This window comes from Myotis brandtii, unplaced genomic scaffold (assembly GCF_000412655.1).
Source record: "Myotis brandtii unplaced genomic scaffold, ASM41265v1 scaffold412, whole genome shotgun sequence".
Taxonomy (NCBI): Eukaryota; Metazoa; Chordata; class Mammalia; order Chiroptera; family Vespertilionidae; genus Myotis; species Myotis brandtii.
In genome coordinates, this window is record NW_005365832.1 from 35,552 (window position 1) to 56,321 (window position 20,770).

Below are 20,770 nucleotides of genomic sequence, written 5' to 3' on the forward strand. Positions count from 1 at the left end.
GGAGGGAGCCTGGCGTTCGTCCTATGCAGAGATGCCTGACTTTCATACATTCATCAAACTTGTTTTGAGAACCTTCTATGTGACAGGCACTGGGGTAGGAAAGTGTGTAATTAAAAAAAAAACCAACAACAACAAAAAATAAAAATAATAACAGAATTCTTAACATATTGCGGACGGATCATGAGAATTCTCGTGTTTTCTGTTCTAAAGCTTGTGGCCAATCACGAGAATTCTTTAAAAAGATATTAGCTTGTAAGAACATGTAATAAATAACTTCAAAATGCAAAGGGTATTTAATTTTAAAGCATGCCTTTACCATTTACATAAAACGCTTTTTGTACTCCTTCAATAGAAACTTATCTGGCCACTGGGTAAAGCTAGCAATGAAACAACTGGTCCGCAATGTGTTAGGAAGGGGACATCTGTTTGGGAAGACAGAACACGCTAACGAGTATACCATGAGGTGATGGAGACAGACGTCATGAAACAATGCAGGTGAAATGATGGGGGATGCAAGAAAGGGCTGGTCACTGGCGCCTGGAGAGCGGAGAGCAGCTCACCCCTGGGTGCCTTTCGCCATGTGTCGGAGAGCTCACCTCCCACAGCGCCTTTTCCTCCCTTCTCTGGAACTGACCCCACTCACTGGCGAGAGGCAGGGTCCGAGCACCGGCTCCAGAGCTGGGCTGCCTGGGTTCAGATTCCATTCCACCTGGTATTCTTTGTGGGGCCTGGGTCAATCCCTTCCACCATGCTGCGCCTCCTCTGTAAACGTTTCCTCGTCTATGACATGGGGATAGAGCTTGGCCAGGGTGGCTCAGTAGGTTGAGCACTGTCCCATGCACCAAAAGGTTGCTGGTTTGCTACCTGGTCAGGGTACATGCCCAGATTCTAGGTTTGATTCCCAGTAGGGGGCGTACAGGAGGCAGCTGATGGATGTTTCTCATCCATGTTTCTATCTCTCTCTCTCCCTTCCTCTCTAAAAATTTAAAAAACAAAACAAAAAAAACAAGCATTTAAAATGTGGGTAAACAGAGCAGCTATCAACAAAACTGCTATGAGCATGAAAGGATCGAATCTCGGTGCTCACAACATCACAGGGTCAGCACTGCCTCCCACAGAACGCACATCACAGTGGCGGGCACACAGTAGGCATTCAGAACGACTAAATGAAAACGCAAAAGGAAAATGCTGCACTTGGGAAGAGAAGAGGGAGCCAGATTTCATCAGCCCAACGAGCTGAGGGTGAGAGCATTCCTCTCAAGAACCTTTCATGTAGCTGAGGATGTGGACACCCTATTCCACGTCAAGTCTAGAAACCACTCAGCATGGTAGGAAAATAACTGTAATTGGATAGCTTTTGACGTTACAGTAAATGGAAAGAAGTTCACTCCCTTTCAATGTTCTGGAAGCAAAGCAATTCCTTAATAAAAGGGAGGCTGGCATTTCAGGGCTGGGAGCAAACCCACTCACTGCCTGGGGGTGGGAGCTGTGACTTGGCAGCACAGCTGGCCACGACATTGCACGAGCCTCCCCCAAGGGTCCCTGTAAGTCCCTTTAACTGGAAGCCAGTCACCTGTACAGGAAGCGGGGAGGGGGGTCACAGGAAGGCACACCTGCTCTAGCGAAGGCGTCTAGCTTAGGCAAAATCCTGTTCCAGTCCTAACGCAGGAAGCAGAGAGATGAGGCTGGAGTAACAGGCTTTCAGGCCTGGCTGATAATCCGTTTTGTCCACAGGGCAGGGGTCCTGGTCTGTCTGCCATGCCAAAGGGCAGCCAACGGCCTATCCACCAGTGGACTGTGCGGTCAGCTGTCTACCAGCCCCAGCCCACATTCAGGGCTCATTGCAATGCCTACGACTTTCGGTTGAAACTGCCTCCACACCCCCTAACCCCCACCCCCCACCTCAAGCCCAGAGCCCTCAGGGAACAGGATGAATCGTTGTTTCTCACATGCCGAGATCACATTTACTGCTGTCTAATCATCGAAACTTTTATAAAAGCTATGAGACAGAACTTGTCCTTAACCCTCAAGCGTAATTCATCGGCAACAGCACCCTAAATGCAACTGAAACTGTCCTCGAGGTCCCGGGGCTGTGACTACGGCGCTGTCCCCTGCGGGTGTCGGGCAGGCTAGGACGGGCAGAAGGGTCCTCCTCCCCCACGTGCAAAGCTCCCGCGCCCCTTCATTGAGGGTTCAATTGACTGAGCAAGTTAAGTCTCTACACAGAGCAGGCTGTGGGCAGCATTATCGCCCCTGGGGGGTCCCGGGCCAGTGGTTCTCTGACGCCAGGCAAACGTCCTGGCCGAGATGAGAAGAGAAATGAATGCTGGTTGCCGGGGCTCTTGTACACCAGGCACAACACCATCAGTGCTTTTCCGAGTCCTCACCGGGACCAGCTAGGCCAGGGGTGGGGAACCTTTCTCTGCCAAGAGCATTTGGCTATTTATAGCATCATTCAAGGGCCAGGCAAAATTATCAACTTCAAAATTAGCCTGTTCTATGTGGTCAAACATTTCATTAACGCACCCCTAATGCCTTGGCAGGGCCAGACCAAATGATTTCGTGGGCCTTATGCGGCCCATGGGATGGACGGTCCCCATCCCTGTTTTAAATCATAGCATGACTAGGTTCCTGGCATGCTATGTACTTATTATTTGTTTATTTCCCGCCTCTTCCCAGGAGCATGCAGTTGTAGGAAGCAGCTGGCTTGTCTGCCTTGCTTAGGGGCTCGATAAGTGTTTACTGAATGAATGAGCCAAGCACAGTTACTTCAGATATCAGGTCGCTTTAATCCTCCGCGCCCACAAGTGAGGTAAAGTCCTTCTACAGACAAGGATGCTGAAGGCGGTTACTGCATGGAGAGCACGGTGCCTCCGACCAGCGGCCCAGGTGAGCTCAGCCCTGCCCATCCCTGTGACACTGGGCAGGTCACCAACCAATCGCTGAGGCTCCGTACCTGGACCTGGCAGTAATGATAGCAGTACTGTCTATGGAGTTGCTGACAGAAGCTCAATCATATAAAAAGCTTAGAACGTTCATGGCTCGCAGCAGCGCTAAACAAGAATCAGATAAATAGCATCTCAGCTGAGGAACCTTACAAAAATAACCAAGTTCCTCATTCCGATTTCGTGCTCATGTGACAAGCTCCTGGTTACAACCCGGCTTCCCGGTTCACCGTCTACAAAGGAAGTAACCACACAGGTGGCTCCCCCGGCCTGTGTGACCAGCTACGCGTTGCTCATCACACACGAATCCACCTGTGTTCCTGTTTGACGGGCTAACAAAATCCGGGATCTGAACCAACAGGACTGAGGCCCAAACCCGGACAGCATCACAAAGGCACACCTTGTGTGGTTGCTTAGCAACCTCCTAGCCACCGTCTCCAAACACTACAACTGTTATCCAACTCTCCATCACACGAGCTGTTTAGCTGGGAGAAGGAAGTGCCATCACCGAAGACACCTCTTCTCTGATCAGCAGAAGATGGTGAGAGGTTACAGGGGAAGTGTATCCAGGCAAACACGACTGTCTCACGAGCAAAAGCCCCCACACTGTCCTCCGCACACACTGCTTCCGAGGTGTGTGGTGACCGTTTTAGAGACAGCCTGCTGGTCCAGGTTTCGCTCGAACCCAGGAGATGGCCTGTGTCACCTCACAAAGGGCCTCCCCCCGATGTGGAGGGCAGAGCCACATGCCCGGGCCGCTGCACGTTACCTTGCCCTGATGGTCGTGTTTCATTTCCCAGCCCCTGGGCAGCTCCAGCTGTTTGTTGGCGAACATGTTGAGAAATCCCACAAGGTCCCGGTTGTGCTGGTAGCGTTCAAAGTGGTGGGTGTCCCGCCGGACTTTGGTGATCATGTGCTTCAAACACGTGTTGTTTGTAAACATGCGGTAGGCACTCTGGAGAAAAGATGGAGAACCAAGGTTAACCCCTGGGGCAGGCAGGAGCCACATATACACATGGGTGTGTCTGCTCCTCTGGTGGGCAGAGAGCCTCCCACGTAGCTCTAGACCAGCCGTGGGCAAACTACGGCCCGCGGGCCGGATCTGGCCCGTTTGAAATGAAAAAAACTAAAAAAAAAAAAAAAAGACCATACCCTTTTATGTAATGATGTTTACTTTGAATTTATATTAGTTCACACAAACACTCCATCCATGCTTTTGTTCCGGCCCTCCGGTCCAGTTTAAGAACCCATTGTGGCCCTCGAGTCAAAAAGTTTGCCCACCCCTGCTCTAGACCCACACACGGGAAGGGCAGACACAGAACAACATGTTTTGATCAAAATCATATGGAAAGGCTACAGAAAGCAAGGCTGCCTTTTCCAATGAGGTTTAGGTATCTAGTGAGTACGAAGGCCATGGAGTCTCATTCTGTAGGGAATGTCAGATCCGACGTTTTCACCTAACTTCAGTTTTAGGCATAAAAAAAAAAATACATAGTCAAAATCACACCAGGCTGAAGACAAATATACCACCTTCCAGTGAGCCCCCAAGAAGCCAGCTTCCCTCCAGCACCGGGACAGATCACTCACGTGAGTGCCCACGAAGCAGCTGGCACACACTTAGAAGTCAGGTGGTGGGGGAAAGTGCTCGGCCATGTGCTTGAATATGAGAAGCACATGCAATGGGGCTGAGCTGCTCTCACAGTTGAGCTGTGTTCATCTGAGACCACAGGAGAGTGAGGCATAGGCTCTGGGAATGGAATGGAAGACAGCACTATCTGGATTTTATACCTCTTACATATATATATTCTTTCCATTTTTCCTGTATATGTGTATATACAGACACACACACACACACACACACACACACACACACACACACACACACACACACACACACACACACAAATATATGGCCCAATTTATATTATTGAAAATGCACATGTAATAAAATTCGACTACAAAACCACACAAAAAAGTGTTTTGTCAAAAACGCCACAGTCTTCATCTCTATGCTACCTAAGGAATATCCTGAAAACGGACCATAAGCCATGGGTGGTCCACATAGAAGTCGGCCAACGAACATTCACGGCACAATACCATGTGCCAAGGAGGGAACAGGAATAACTATGAAACTGACCTGGCCAGGAATGCTCTGTCCTAGAATTAAACTCTCTTCTCAGGTCGGTTCAAAGGGCTTTTAATCCCTCTTCCCTGGATCTGGAGACCTACAGGTTTTACTTCCTGGGTTATGTTAATTTCCGTCTAAGACAGACTAAGGCAAACCCCACAGAAACCAGAATCCCTGGACATCATTTCATTCTGCCTCTGCCATGCCCAGTACTGTGGTAGTGACTGAGGATAATAGATAAGTGAGTATGAGGACCATCCACATTGCTCCTAAGTGTCCAGGGTCCCTTGAGACGTGTCATGTCCAGGTCAACGCATTCATTGCCAATGTGAGTCCCTCTTGAGCTTTCTTTCCTTTGGCACAGTGACTGGCAATGTTTGGAAAGGGACCCAGCCTGGGCCCCTGGGGTCTCTGAGTGGCTACAGAGATCATAGAACCCTGACAATCCAACTTGCAATGCGAAACACAGCTTTGTTAGTTTGTCAATGAGATGTGCTATTTGCCATTACTGACATGTAACCTACACTATCCTATATAATAAAAGCCTAATATGCAAATCGACCAAATGGCAGAACGACTGGTTGCTATGACGTGCACTGACCACTAGGGGGTAGACGCTCAATGCAGGAACTGCCCCCAGCCCACAGGCCCCAGGCCAGCCAAGGTGGGTGCCAGTGGAGGCCCCCCGATTGCCCCACCAGTCACTCCACAGATTGGCCCTGATCACCAGCCAGGCCTAGGGTCCCTGCCCATGCACAGATTTCGTGCACCGGCTTCTAGTATAAAACTATTATGTAGTTATTCTGATTGATTCACTCATTATATACTTTTTATTTTGCATTAAAATATTTTCTCGCTTTCGAGACGAAAGGAAGGAAAGAGGGAAGGAAGGAAGAACACATTGAACCATTCTCAAATACTAGCGTAGTCTAGTTCCCTAATATGCCTGAGTATACAGTATTTGGAGGTCACATTTCAACCTGCCTAACCGAAAGCAGGCTCTGACGGCTGTGAGAAACTGAGGTGCCCAGCACAGAGTCTGCCAAGCCGGCATGCCTGCACAGGGCTATGGGCAATTAGAGGGCATGAGAGAAAAGAAGGCGATAGCATGAAAGCAGAGATGGAGGCTAATAAAAGCAGTCGAAGGCTGTGAGAGGCGAACGTTAGCTAATTAATAATAGCTTAGATGGCTGACCCTGCCTTGGCGCTGAACGAACACTCGGCAAGGCATCTGTTTGCTGCACTTGGCTCTGAGCGGCGATCTATTTCCACAGAAGGCCCTGCAAGCTCAGAGGCCCAAGACCACACCGACCTGTCTGGTGGCAACGGCAATGAGCTCCCAGGTCACAGTGCCCAGTACGTCTCTTCGGGGACAAATGATGGTGGGATAACTCCATCCAATAAATCATTACATTAGCCATTGTTGTAAATCGGCACATCTCTTGATCCCCTCATTTCTCTCTCTCCACATTAAAGCAACTCAATAGGCCACATCCTGACCTTTATCTGGAGCATCAGGACTGCTCCTCACTCGCTACAGGGAAGAAGCAGAACTTCATTAGGACAAGCAGTGGCCGTAATGAAGTGAGGAGCCCGCCCCAGCCTCCGGCTGGAAGCGAGTCCCTGGGGTTGGACAGCTCTCCGCACCTGAGTCTCGGGCTGCTCTTCTAATTAATTGCGGCCTTTCATCTTCCTCCTCTCCACTCAGTGAGACATGTAATAGAGTGCCAAGCTCAACTGATCTTTGCAAAAAGCATCGACCAAAGCAAATTAAGTGTAAGGAAGATTTCTCTCTTTAGGAACTGGCAAGCAACCTCGAGCACCAGTGGTTTTCCCAGGCTGTGCAACATGCAGTGACTATTAGGGCCCATGCAGAACACTTGGCCAAACAGAAACACCCCTCCAGACGCTACACTTTGATGAAGAAACTACATATAGGTTTATTCATATACTAGAGGCCCAGTGCAGGAAATTCGTGCACAGTGGGGCAGGGAGGGGGTCCCTCAGCCTGACCGGCACCCTCTCCAATCTGGGAGCCCTCAGGGGATGTCCTACTGACAGCTTAGGCCCTCTCCCCATGGTTCTCTGCTGTCTGCGGGGCCCGCTTGGCTGCTCCCGGGTTGCCGCAGCAACGGCCAAGCGGGCCCTGCTCTTGCAACCACCCCCCGGGACTGGAGGACTCCAGCGGACTGGGCACTGCCATATTTATGTTGGAGTGACAGTTAATTTGCCGCAGCGACGGCCAAGCGGGCCCTGCTCTCGCGACCACCCCCCGGGACTGGAGGACTCCAGCGGATGGGGCACTGCCATATTTATGTTGGAGTGACAGTTAATTTGCATATTACTTTTATTAGATAGGATAAGTCTATTCTATTTTTGAATATATTTTACATGTTATTCAATATATATACTATTTGTGTATATGTGCATATATTTATGTACATATGTATATATATACATATGAATCAAAAACATATTAATACACTCAGTTAATATTGTCCTATAGTGAAGATTCTAGTCACAGTCCTGTCACTCATGACAGAGACAAAGGAAGTCATTTAAGCTCTGCCTCAATTGGCCCAGGTGTAGGATGAGATGATAACTGTCCTGCTCTCTTCATAAGTCTGTAGGATTCAAATCCAGTGGGACAAGGATCTAAAACAGCCGTGGGCAAACTACGGCTCGTGGGCCGGATCTGGCCCGTTTGAAATGAATAAAACTAAAAAAAAAAAAAAGACCGTACCCTTTTATGTAATGATGTTTACTTTGAATTTATATTAGTTCACACAAACACTCCATCCATGCTTTTGTTCCGGCCCTCCGGTCCAGTTTAAGAACCCATTGTGGCCCTCGAGTCAAAAAGTTTGCCCACCCCTGATCTAAAAGATCTATAAAGAGGTAAAAATAACTCTAAAAATACAAAGCATACGTAAGTAAATGAATATATATGGGATTATACCTACCATATCTATAACAGATGAATGATAGTAGTGAAGTTGTTTTCTACTCTGAGAACTTGGACGATCTTGAGCCAGAATCCCACTTCCTATGAACTGAAGAAGGGTCTCATCCCTTTTCATGAATTACGTGCTAAGCCCTGACCTAAAGACCTCGAGGACACAGAGATGAGCACGGCATGATGACTCAAAATGATGGAGAAGGAGAATCGCAGGGGCAGGAGGGAGGAAGAGGCTCGCCGAGGGAGAAAGCAGAGTTGGGGAAACAAAGGCCACAGGGGGGTGAAAGCACTGAATCCCACCGACAGGATGAGCAGAGCTAAGGACAGGGGTCCAGAGAGCCAGGAACACTGAGCAGGTGGGACCGGAGCGAAAGCGCGGACAGCGACAAGGAAAAGAGCCTCTGTTCTCTCTCGTCTCATGGTCCTCACTGGTGAGGACCCCTCTCTGTGCGGGGGTTGTTCTCTGCTGTGCTGTGTCCTGGTCTCATAGAAAAAGGTGCTTCACTGTGAAGGGATGTGATTTCCCACCTGAAACGCAGGAGGTTAGGGCAGCGCAAAGGGCCTTGCTTCACAGCACAGTCTCGGGGCAACGCACAGGCTGAGCTCCCCGGAAGCTGCTGCGTGTAAGGCGAGTCGGCAGTCGGTTGTTAATAGCAGACAGAGCCCCTCTGAATCTCTAAATGGCACAAGTTTTGTTTTCCTTTGATGTGATTTAAAACATACTTTTTGGTTAGTCCTTCTCTGTCCCAAAACGCCCTTTCCCAGCCTCCCTCTTGGTGATGTCTTCCCGGCAAGAAATGAACGCCCGATGGCTGAGTGACCCGTCAGCTCAGTGGTCACCTGGATGTTTCAGTGCAATTGTGTTAGAGTCACACTCCTTAGAGCGGAATGTGTGTCGTCTGCTTCAGTGTCTGAGGTGTTAGAAGTGAAAAATATTAAGAGCAACAGAGGGGAATTCCACTGCGATTGGGCAGTGGAATAAGACAAGGACATGTAAACATCCAGTTTGTGTCAATCAACCGATTCCTTTTGTGGCAGGTTTTGCTGTTGCTGTTTTATGGTGACTATATGTCCTGCATCACCTGGCCCGGTCTGTTCTGTTTAATAACACAGGTAAGCACGTTACTGCTAAACAAAATCTACCTTTCATATTTCAAAAATCCTTCATCGGGAATAGGTTTTCCACATTCACACTTGAAAAATATCATCATTGCATCTACAGCAAATATCTCTCACCTGTGGGAGCAGATGTGAGCATCTGTACACCTTAAAGAAGTTCATTATAAACAAAATCAAGTAACACTGCTAGGATATGGAAACAGCCCTGCCTTACACAGTCTGTCTTTATTTTTACCTTACACGTTTTGTCTATATTTTTAATAATAGGGATTTTACATTGTTCTCATCCAGCTAAGGAGTAAAATGGAGGGAAAATTTAACTTCTTGACCAAAGGTATTAACTTAACTCAATTCATCTATTTTGCAATAGTAGGAATACCTGACTTGCAAAAATATATTTATATATTTTAGAACAATGTTTTTCTTCATTAGCTCTTTGAGTGCCAACCAATATCCTAGGAACTATGCTAAAATCGCCAAGGCATTTTTGCTGATTTTACAGCAGTTTAGGAAAAAAATTATGAATTGCAAGTAAATGAAGTTACATATCCAAAAACTTAAGGAAACCTTTACTACATTGACATATTTAGCAATATCATCATCACTAACAAAAGCAGACTTAGAACTGGACGCCATTTCAAAGCTTTGATAGCGCTCCCGGCACTTTTGGCAAAAGACAGGAGGAGCGCGGTCGCGCTCCCCGGCACTCTAGGGGTTAAGCACTAAAAAGTTTATGTGGTGGAATTAATGTATTTCTAGAGCTTATTAAAAGCCAGAGTAATAATTATTTGGCATGTATTTGGCAACATTATTCAGTTGCATATAACTGATATATTTATGTGTGAGAATTATTAGACACACATAGGCATACCATCTATAAAAGACATGACACTAATAATTAAATCTTGAGTTATCAGGAGAAATGATTTATTGGGACAATTTGGAAGAAATCTGATCACAACCAACAGAGGGCAGTAGAATATATCTTAAAGCAACCATAATGCAAAACAGAAAAAAACACCAATATTTTGTTTTCCAATTTTTCGTTAGAGTTATAACAACCATATATCTACTTAATTATGTTCTTCTCAATAAAGATGATTAAGTAAAATACTGCTATATGAAATCTATGTTTTTATGACTAGCTTAACACATAAACTGATAACTTCAAATCATAAAAAAGAGAACTAGGAAAGCTTTTAAATTAATATACTCCTTTAGTATGCTGAACATTTTCAATAATATAAACAGGGAATTTATTGGAGCAGTTGTAGATCATATACAACTCAGGCAAAAAAAAAAGGCTAGATAATAAATCTTAAAATAAGGAAACCAAGTAAAAGTTTGTTTTGTAACATTTTCCATTAACCTAAGAAAAAGAAGAAATGCCAGCAAGTAATGCCTTTTACCAAAAATTGGCTGACTTATCCCCATAAATTCATATCTTGAGACCATGAGCAAGAATCATCCAGCTACTATAATTCCTACGATGCATAAATCCAGGAAATACCCAGCAGGGTTTCAATCTTGCAGATGTGCTGAGATGCACAGCATCGATCATTTTGCAGCCAGGAACGAATGCAGTTCAGGCAGGAAAAGCAAACACAACTTAAATGCTTTAGGAAGAATTGTTTAAAAACAAGATGGGCTTCCCAGCAAAAGAAGATTTAAAACCATGCCCACAAAAAGAGTACGGACCACCAAAGCTAACATGCAAACCAAATAAACAAGAAACCTGTAGTCTGCTGCGACTGCTCACCCGTTAAAGTAAGTTAGTTGTCAGCAGTCCTGCTGAATTATGGTGTGCCGAAGGCAGTGACGTCGTTAAATGCAACATCTCTTTATACGTGGAAATCCCAAATTATGGGTCACAGACCACTTACATCAGCATCACTTAAGCCAGTGGTTCTCAACCTTCTGGCCCTTTACATACAGTTCCTCATGTTGTGACCCAACCATAAAATTATTTTCGTTGCTTCTTCATAACTGTAATGTTGCTACTGTTATAGATCGTAATGTAAATATCTGATATGCAGGATGGTCTTAGGCGACCCCAGTGAAAGGGTCGTTCGAACGCCAAAGGGGTTGCGACCCACAGGTTGAGAACCGCTGACTTAAGGGGTCTTAAAAAAATGGGGGGCTCTTGGGACTTACACTACACCTATTAAACCAGAATCTCTAACGTTTGGAGACCAAGAATATGCATGTATTTATAAAAGTCTACTGAGTTTAAAAACTGCAGCCTGGTGGTCCTTCACAGCATAAACCCTGGAGTCACTATCTCTGAAACGTTACCCTCCATGATACCACTGAGCTGTATGACCTCGGGGATAGTATTTAGCCTCTCTGTGCCTCAGTTTCCTCATCTGGAAACAAGGGCTTTTCATCTAACTCAAAACTTGGGAGGAATGGGTCAAATCATATAGAGTGCTTAGCACGGTGCTTGGGCCACACCTGGTGCTCAGTAAACATCAGCTATCGTCATTCCTACTTTGCCACACACACACACACACACACACACACACACACACACGGAAGATGTCCTATGGCCCGCTGCGTTTTCCAGCACATCCTTCCCGATGCGATACTCACGGGGTTCGAGTGTAGCACGGTGAAGAACTCGGGGCTGATGAGGAACTTCACGGGGGGAGACTGTAACAGCAACGTGAGCCTGGATCTGGAGGTAGAGTGCGGCAGGACGTTCTCCCGGCGGAAGTCTGCGTGGGGCAGACCAGACGGGCGTTCAGGGAGAGCGGTCCACGCGACAGAAACATACCTATGCGCGTCCACCTGGGGACACCTTCATCACTCACATCACTCGCTCTATTGCTTTATCCCCCAACACTTCCATCTCTGATGTACATTCACACAGAAAACCTGATGGCTCTTCATTAGACTAAAGTGAAATTGAGGGTATTTCCGGTCAGTTCACACCTGAGTGCATCCGATGGTGTTTTACGTGACCGGACTCGATCTTTGCCCACCAGCCCACAGATCCAGAGATTAAAGTAATTTATTTCCTATGTGGGTTTGTGATTCTTTTCTCAGTACTGACACAAAGTCCAGGATTAAGGAGGAAGAGGTCCCTGGTGAATTCTACTTTTGGAGCTGGATTACCAGATCGTATCGAAGATCCAAAGTTCTCTACGAGAAAAGCCTCACTTTTTGGCAATCCTTACTTCATCTGTGTTCTGCTTCTGTGCTAGGACAGCACCCGCCCCTAGCCCCCAACCCCCACGCGCCGCTTGTACCTGCGCTGGCTTGGTGGAAGTCGGTCTCCTCCCCGGCCCCATCAATGGCGGTGGTGTTTTCCTCGGGCCTCTCGTTCGTCATGGTTCTGCGGATGCTCTGATACCTAAAAGCAGGAGCTTCGTCATATCACAGCAGCCCTGAGATCTGGGGCTCAACCCCTTCCCCGAGCCCCAAGTTTCCGCTGTCATCCCTGCCTCGGCCACTTCCTCCCAAACCTCCATCCCCTGACCGGCTAGGCCAGGGGTGGGCAAACTTTTTGACTCGAGGGCCACAATGGGTTCTTAAACTGGACCGGAGGGCCGGAACAAAAGCATGGATGGAGTGTTTGTGTGAACTAATATAAATTTAAAGTAAACATCATTACATAAAAGGGTACTGTCTTTTTTTTTTTTTTTAGTTTTATTCATTTCAAACGGGCCGGATCCGGCCCGCTGGCCGTAGTTTGCCCACGGCCGGGCTAGGCCATCTCTCACTTAAATAAATCACGTCGCATTGGATGTCTTCTGTCCATTGCTTGTGGACATTTTCCTAACAAATTTTTTAAAAATTGTGGCCATCACAGCCATCTTCCCACTTCGAATTCCTTCTGAGGTCCCTCAATAAAGAACATAGGTGAGCCCTGATGTAGCTCGGTAGGTGAGCAGCGACCTATGAGCCAGGAGGTCACGGTTTGATTCAGGACAGGGCACATGTCTGGGTAGTGGGCTCAATCCCCAGTGTGGGGCATGCAGGAGGCAGCCGATGAATGATTCTCTCTCAACAGTGATGTTTCCCTCTCTCTCTCCCTCTCTAAAATCAATAAGAGTAGTTTTTAATAAAGAACACAGGTGCACACTGATATAAGTGGTTACTGGATTTTATCCAAAGAACTTTTAGCCCAGAAATTGATCTACGATGGGAATTATCTCTCTCATTATGCAATTTTCTACAGTATGTAACATTATGGTATAAAAGTGTGTACATCAAATATAAAATGCTGTATATACTTAATTTCAATTATTGATATGTAGTTAAATCACTTAAAAGACATCAGTAAAGTGTCCTATAAGAGAAAAAACAATTGTGGTCCTTAACCAAAGAAAACTAAATCCCTCTGTTGTTCAAGAAGAAACAACTTTTTGCTCTGTAGCAATCAGTACCTGAAAAGGGACAGATTAAAAAGCTCCCACTGATAATAAGGATGCATCACGCATGAGCGGGGGTTCCAGATATTTAAAAATGTATTTGGCTTACTAAAAAGCAATGCCTTGGGTTGACAAACAGGGTCAGCATCCTACATTTCCTTTCCAGTTTCCAAACCAGCGGTGTGTGCGTGCGTGTGCACGTGTGTGTGTTTGTGTGTGCGTGTGCTGTAGGTGGTGGTGGTGTGGGGGGGTATTATTATTATTTTTAACCAAGATATGTTCAATAAAAACCTATGAATCAAAAGACGTAGCACCTACACCTTAATGACAGGACACACGGAGATGACAGCGAGACGCCCGTGTTTCCTGCCTCGCACCAGGTAACCATGAGCTCAACCCCAGCGCAGACCCGGGGCAGCGCGCGCCCTCACCTGCGGTTCAGCTGCTCCATCTGCTGGATGGAGTTGGACCTCTGCAGCACCTGCGGGGCGGGGGGTGCCGTGGGCCGCTGCCACGTCGTGGTCCTGTTCACGTGGTCCACGTAGAAGATCCTGCCGTGGCTGTCAATGCGCGCCTCCCAGTCTAGACAGCAGCAACGCACCCAGAGGGGTGAGGAGGAGCCGAGCCGCCCGCGTGGCCCATTCACTCAGCACCCGCTTCCCCTCGACACACTATCATCTGGGGCTACTGACACAGCCCTCCCCGCATAATCCACCACCTCCCCTCCGTCCGCACCTGAATCTGCTGTGTCCAGTTAGTGACCAGAGCCTCTGTGCACAATGCCAACCCTTTAAAGACTCTCTGAATGTACAGATCTGCCCACGACACTCATCCTTCAGAGATGAGCACTAGTATTTTAAAAATACAAGCCATTGGTATCCTAATGCTTTAGGTATTTCCATCAAAATTGGTATTGCTGTTTGTTTTCCCCAAAGCAAGATTTTTTTTCCTGTTTTCCCCCCAACTTACATAAAAATCTCATAGCTGGCCCTAGCCAGTTTGGCTAAGTGGATAGAGCATTGGCCTGTGGACTGAAGAGTACCAGGTTCTATTCCCATCAAGGGCACATGCCCAGGTTGCAGGCTCCAACCCCAGTAGGGGGCGGGCAGGAGGCAGCTGATCAATGATTCTCCCTCAGCATTGATGTTTCTCTCTCTCTCTCTCTCCTCCTTTCTCTATGAAATCAATTTTTAAAAAATTTTTAAAAAAATCTCACCGCTGGAAACTTCCACATGCATATTTACACACAATTTTAGTAAATAGTCTTCAGAAGGAAAGAATGCAACCCAGTCGGCACACAGCACCGCTGGCTCCGCACTTCCATTCACAGGTTTCCAAAGATGAACACATCGTCAGAGCGAGGGTAACTACTTGCCTCCCACCGCCAATCAGCACGATGTTTTAAAAGACTGTTTCACTGTATGCGTGAGCGGCCTCATTGATGAAGTGTGTGCGTCTTTGTAAACAAACATATAAGTGCATGTTCCGTGCACACAGCTGGCAGACGGGTCCTCGGAGCCAAACGCCCCAGCTCCGTGACCCTGTCCAAGGCTATTCCCCCATTAAAATACCCAGAGCGTGAGCTCATGTTTTCAAAAGGCAAAACTTTAGTCTCGGTGGCAGTCGGGAAGAGTAATTTACAGGGGAAAACAGCCGAGGTCTGCTCCTTAACCAGGTGAGTCCTCGCACATTTCTATTTCTATCCTCATTGTTTTTCCACATTAAGAAGCCCCTTTCTCCTAAGCAGCTTGATTATTTCAAAACGCTCCTGTGATTGCGCAGCTTATCCACAGACCACAGGCCTCCCCCTGGGGACCCGGCGGAAGCACGTCTGCCCCGACCACCATGGCACTGCTCTGGAGGCGAACGGGGCAAGTATTCCCCAAGTCCGAGGGCTGGCGAGGCTGCATGCGCCACCCCAGCCGGCACCAGACAATCAGGGAGGGCTGCCTGGGGGAGGGGGTGGGGAGGGAGCGAAAGGTCTTTTCTTCGTTGATCTCAACACATGGTGATGTCTGACATGTGGCAAACGAAAGGAAAACTGGGCTGGAGAAAAGCACCACACAGACAACACAAACCCCTCGAAGCCACTCAGGCCCGGAGGTAACAGACGCACAAGGAGCCAGCGAGCCAGCCCGCCCGGTCTGAGTTCTTCGGGCCCAGCCGCACCCCCTTCAACAGGACACTCCCAACCTGCCACCCGCTGAAGAGGAGCAGCCACAGGATCGATCGCGTTTCCAGGGCCCACTTTCCAAACCCTTGGGTCCACTCCGTTGTTTTGCTCTGCTCCTTGCATACGTTCCCATCCCAAATGTTTCTGAGAACCAAGTATTCCCATCTCGGCCCTTGCTCAGTGGAGCTGCCATACCCCAGGCATCCGCTCTACTATAACAAACCAAACCAAACGTCCATGGACACAAGCGGCCGCCCCTCCCCGGGAATGTGTGCCGTCGCTTCCAATGAAAAACAAACAGGATAGGTCACCTGGGGGGATAACAGAGCGAAAGCAACGTGCAGGAAGCAGAAGAGTGACGCTGCCGAGCCCCCCAGATAAGGTTATGACTACAATTTGGCTAAATTTTCTGGCAGCTAAAGCCGAAAAGTAAGCACATTGCCATTTTCTGACCAAAAAAAAAAGCAAAAAACTTGTCTTCAAAGATGGAACTTTTTCCTTGAACAAACTAAGTAAGAATTTTCCCCGAGAAATATTGGTCTGAAGTACAAAAGTCAGTGGATCAGATCTATGGTTCTGGAGCCCGGAGAGCAGGTCCCTGCCCCTTCGGGGGTGACAGGAAGGGGGGAAAAGGACTGGGAGGTGCCAGTGGTGGGGCTGGTGGCACAGGTGCACTGGTTTGGGGGTACAGCAGGCTGAGGTCCTCCCTGCCTCGTGTGTTTGAATAAAAAGTTGTAAAGGATCTCAAATAGCTGTATATTTTGTGCCTTGATCTTTAATTTAGAAGAAAGTCGCTTTTTAGATAAAAAGTATCCATTCTTTTCTCAAAACTCACTTTTAAACCCTAGAAAACAAGAGTTTCCTTAGCCTTAAACATAGTAGAAACTGTGAGATTAAACAGAAGATCTGAAGGATGAGATGAAGCGGTGTGGGGACAGGCCTCAATCTATTAACTCATCCAGTATCACATAACCACCCCCATCCATTTTTGCAGGTTGAACGCGAGGAAACAACGCTTACGAACTTTCCTCCCATTCATCAGTCACTCATTAAATCGGATATACTATTGCATTGCCTTTTTACTTCTGAAGAGATCCATTTATTCAAATGAACTACCAATGGCTCCTATTTTTAAAATCCTGAAATGTATTTAGGAAATGAAAAGAGCAGCGTGTACACAAATGCACTGACAGATCACAAAGAGTGGTCGTCATTTCAGCAGGAAAGGACCTGTCTTTTATAAAATACAATCTAGAGGCCGAAATCACAGTCCAGCAAAAATCAGAGCAACTGGATATGGTCAGGGGGCCGCCATCTATCCACGCAGGGATGCGATGCGAGGCGGTGCCTGCTCCAGGCCCCGTGACTCTGTTTACCTGCTATGCACCCACACATGCATCTACACGAAGCTCCTCGGAATTCGCCCCTGGTGTTCCCAATTCACTCTCCTCCCGTGAGATCTAAGTATCTCCCAGGAATACGTTTCTTTCCTGCCTCTGAGCTTTTCTCCAAGGGTTGACAATAAGGGAGTTCTTTCTCCCCCTCTCCCCCCTTGCTTATGATGACACAAGGATTAATCTCTTGGTTGATTTTTAAAAACTGCTTAAAATACATGTTTCCTAGGAGTAGCCGCCCTCGGCTACCCAGGTGTATGCACAAGAGATGTGCACAGCAGAATTTCAAACGGTTGGGCCAATATTTGGACAAACTGGACATAGCCCCACCCTGCTTTTCTGCCGGCACTCCCCGAACCTCACCACTCACATGTTGGCCTTTAAGGCATACTCCCCTGACCCACCCTAGGTCCCATCACTTTTAAAGTTAAGAAGGCCAAAGGCGTCCGCCTCTTGCCAGGATCACATATAAGATGGGTGAGAGGGAGTGACCAAGAAGGGAAAGCAATACGGTAGAAAAATGTCTTTTCCAACAATATGATCCCCAAAGCAGTGGCTACTGAGTGTTACTTTTGTTCATCAGAATGCTTTGCTCTCTGGGGGAAATACTGCTTTCAGGAATCCCGGGAGCGAGCACAGTGTTAAAATTATGCCCCGGTGACGCCTGGCCGTGGGCATCACTAGACCTGTGACTGCAGGTGTAGAGCTAGCTCCCAGCGTCCCCAGCCCTCAGCCTTCCAGGGATATGCGCTTCCTGATCATGGAAGAAGCGAAATATCTTTCAAGTCCCCAGACCACGGTCATGCTCCAAGTAAATGGTTAATGTGTGAAATGACGAACACCTCTCTGTATACGAGAAACCCAGGCGCCTGGACTTAGTGATTTAAAACGCTGCCAGTGAATGAACAGCCGTCTATCACACAGACAGGCTTTTCCTAAGAGACTGAACCAAACTGCCCACCAACTGAGAACACACGCTGCCATTAGGCGCACGTTAAAACATGTATTATAATCCCACTAACATTCCCTCCATCTGACATACCTGATTCTCTTCCCCTGAGGCACTACTTACTCCCCCGGGCACTACTTACTCTCTACCGTTCCCAGCTGCCCTTTCATTCAACAGCACAGAGCTCGACAGGGGTCACCTTCCATAGGGGTCAACATCCACACAGGGTCACCTTCCACAGGGGTCACCTTCCACAGGGGTCACCTTCCACAGGGGTCACCTTCCACAGGGGTCACCTTCCACAGGGGTCACCTTCCACAGGGGTCACCTTCCACAGGGGTCACCTTCCACAGGGGTCACCTTCCACAGGGGTCACCTTCCACAGGGGTCACCTTCCACAGGGGTCACCTTCCACAGGGGTCACCTTCCACAGGGGTCACCTTCCACAGGGGTCACCTTCCACAGGGGTCACCTTCCACAGGGGTCACCTTCCACAGGGGTCACCTTCCACAGGGGTCACCTTCCACAGGGGTCACCTTCCACAGGGGTCACCTTCCACAGGGGTCACCTTCCACAGGGGTCACCTTCCACAGGGGTCACCTTCCACAGGGGTCACCTTCCACAGGGGTCACCTTCCACAGGGGTCACCTTCCACAGGGGTCACCTTCCACAGGGGTCACCTTCCACAGGGGTCACCTTCCACAGGGGTCACCTTCCACAGGGGTCACCTTCCACAGGGGTCACCTTCCACAGGGGTCACCTTCCACAGGGGTCACCTTCCACAGGGGTCACCTTCCACAGGGGTCACCTTCCACAGGGGTCACCTTCCACAGGGGTCACCTTCCACAGGGGTCACCTTCCACAGGGGTCACCTTCCACAGGGGTCACCTTCCACAGGGGTCACCTTCCACAGGGGTCACCTTCCACAGGGGTCACCTTCCACAGGGGTCACCTTCCACAGGGGTCACCTTCCACAGGGGTCACCTTCCACAGGGGTCACCTTCCACAGGGTCACCTTCCACACAGGGGTCACCTTCCACAGGGGTCACCTTCCACAGGGGTCACCTTCCACAGGGGGTCACCTTCCACAGGGGTCACCTTCCACAGGGGTCACCTTCCACAGGGGTCACCTTCCACAGGGGTCACCTTCCACAGGGGTCACCTTCCACAGGGGTCACCTTCCACAGGGGTCACCTTCCACAGGGGTCACCTTCCACAGGGGTCACCTTCCACAGGGGTCACCTTCCACAGGGGTCACCTTCCACAGGGGTCACCTTCCACAGGGGTCACCTTCCACAGGGGTCACCTTCCACAGGGGTCACCTTCCACAGGGTCACCTTCCACAGGGGTCAACATCCACACAGGGGTCACCTTCCACACAGGGTCACCTTCCACAGCCCCTTCCCACCCCAACCCTTATCCTGGTCATACACTCATGCTTTAGGGTCACCAGGGTCACCTTCCACACATATGGCCACAAGGTAATGAAGGAAACAAAACAACAACAGAAGGAGGAGGAAGAAAAGGAGGGGCATACGTTAACTAGGAAAATAAATTACAGCTCGGACGGTGTGGCTCCGTGGTTGAGTGTCGGCCCATGAACCAAGAGGTCACAGTTCGATTCCCTGTCAGGGCACATGCCCAAGTTGTGGGCTCAATCCCCAGTAGGGGGCGTGCAGGAGGCAGTCCATTGATGTTTGTGTCTCGTCAATGTTTCTATCTCTTTCTCCTTCTCCCTTCCTCTCTCATTTGTGTCTCATCACTGTTTCTATCTCTTTCTCCTTCTCCCTTCCTCTCTCTCTCAAATCAATAAAAATATATATTTTAAAAAATAAAGTTCAGAATAAGAAAACCCTTCCCAGTTCTGAGTCTGTGCTATGTAGGCCGATGAAACTGTCCTTTGATTTGTTGGTGCATCTATAATGGAACATTGTTTAAGGAATCATCCTATTGAGCCACATTCGTTGACACACAATACAATTTTTATGTGTGCATTTGCACCCCAAGACACTCAGAGACACGGCAAAAACGTTACACCTGATGCCAAGCCCACACTCCTTCCTCCTCTGAAAGTCTCACACGAGCAGGTGAACCTTCAGGTCCCTGAAAACCCCTGCGGGTCACCCTGACCTTGAAGCTGCCGGCCTGCGTGGTTTTGTATCTACAAACTCCAGTCCTAACAGAGATGCATTGTGACGCTTGGTTTTGCTCTTATGCTGCCCAGACAAGGGCCTTGTTGCTGCGCATGTGTGGGCCCGTGCAGTTCTCACCTGTGCACCTGCCCTCGGGCATCTAGGCCCTCCAGGCCTGTCCTGTGTGGACAGGGCTCCCCCAGAACCCCCCCCCCCATGGGCCATCCTCCTGGGGAGAGCAGGTCCCCATAACGTATTCCTGAGGCGGAGCCTCAAGATCTATCATCTGAGTCTCAAGACTTCTTTGACAGGCCTCTTATCTCAGCATAAAAGGTCCATTGAAAAATATTAACAACGCTAACCACTGAGCCCCGGGGTGAAGAATTCAGGCCACAGTCAGCCTGCAGCATAACTTGCATTAACGGACAAAACCATCAGAGGCCTCTCTGGGCAGGCTGCTTGAGCCAAGCGCCATGCTGTCCCCCACCTCCTACCTCCAGTGGCGCCCTCCTCCTGGGCAGCGGCCCCTTCACCAGCCGCCTGGGCATCGCCGGCATCGCCCTCTTCCCGGGGCTGGCTCTCCACAGCGGCAGCC

At 48.6% G+C, this 20,770-nt stretch overlaps 1 protein-coding gene across 1 annotated transcript in view; it reads right to left on the reverse strand.

Annotated features, from left to right (window-relative positions):
• Window positions 1-20,770, reverse strand: part of HECW2 (HECT, C2 and WW domain containing E3 ubiquitin protein ligase 2) — a gene marked incomplete at its 3' end in the record, with an annotated part of 124,125 nt that overhangs the window by 34,902 nt on the left and 68,453 nt on the right. Inside the window, 4 exon segments of the mRNA XM_014545556.1 lie at window positions 3,715-3,900; window positions 11,744-11,868; window positions 12,403-12,506; window positions 13,959-14,172. Of these exon segments, the coding sequence (XP_014401042.1) occupies window positions 3,715-3,900; window positions 11,744-11,868; window positions 12,403-12,506; window positions 13,959-14,172 (629 nt within the window).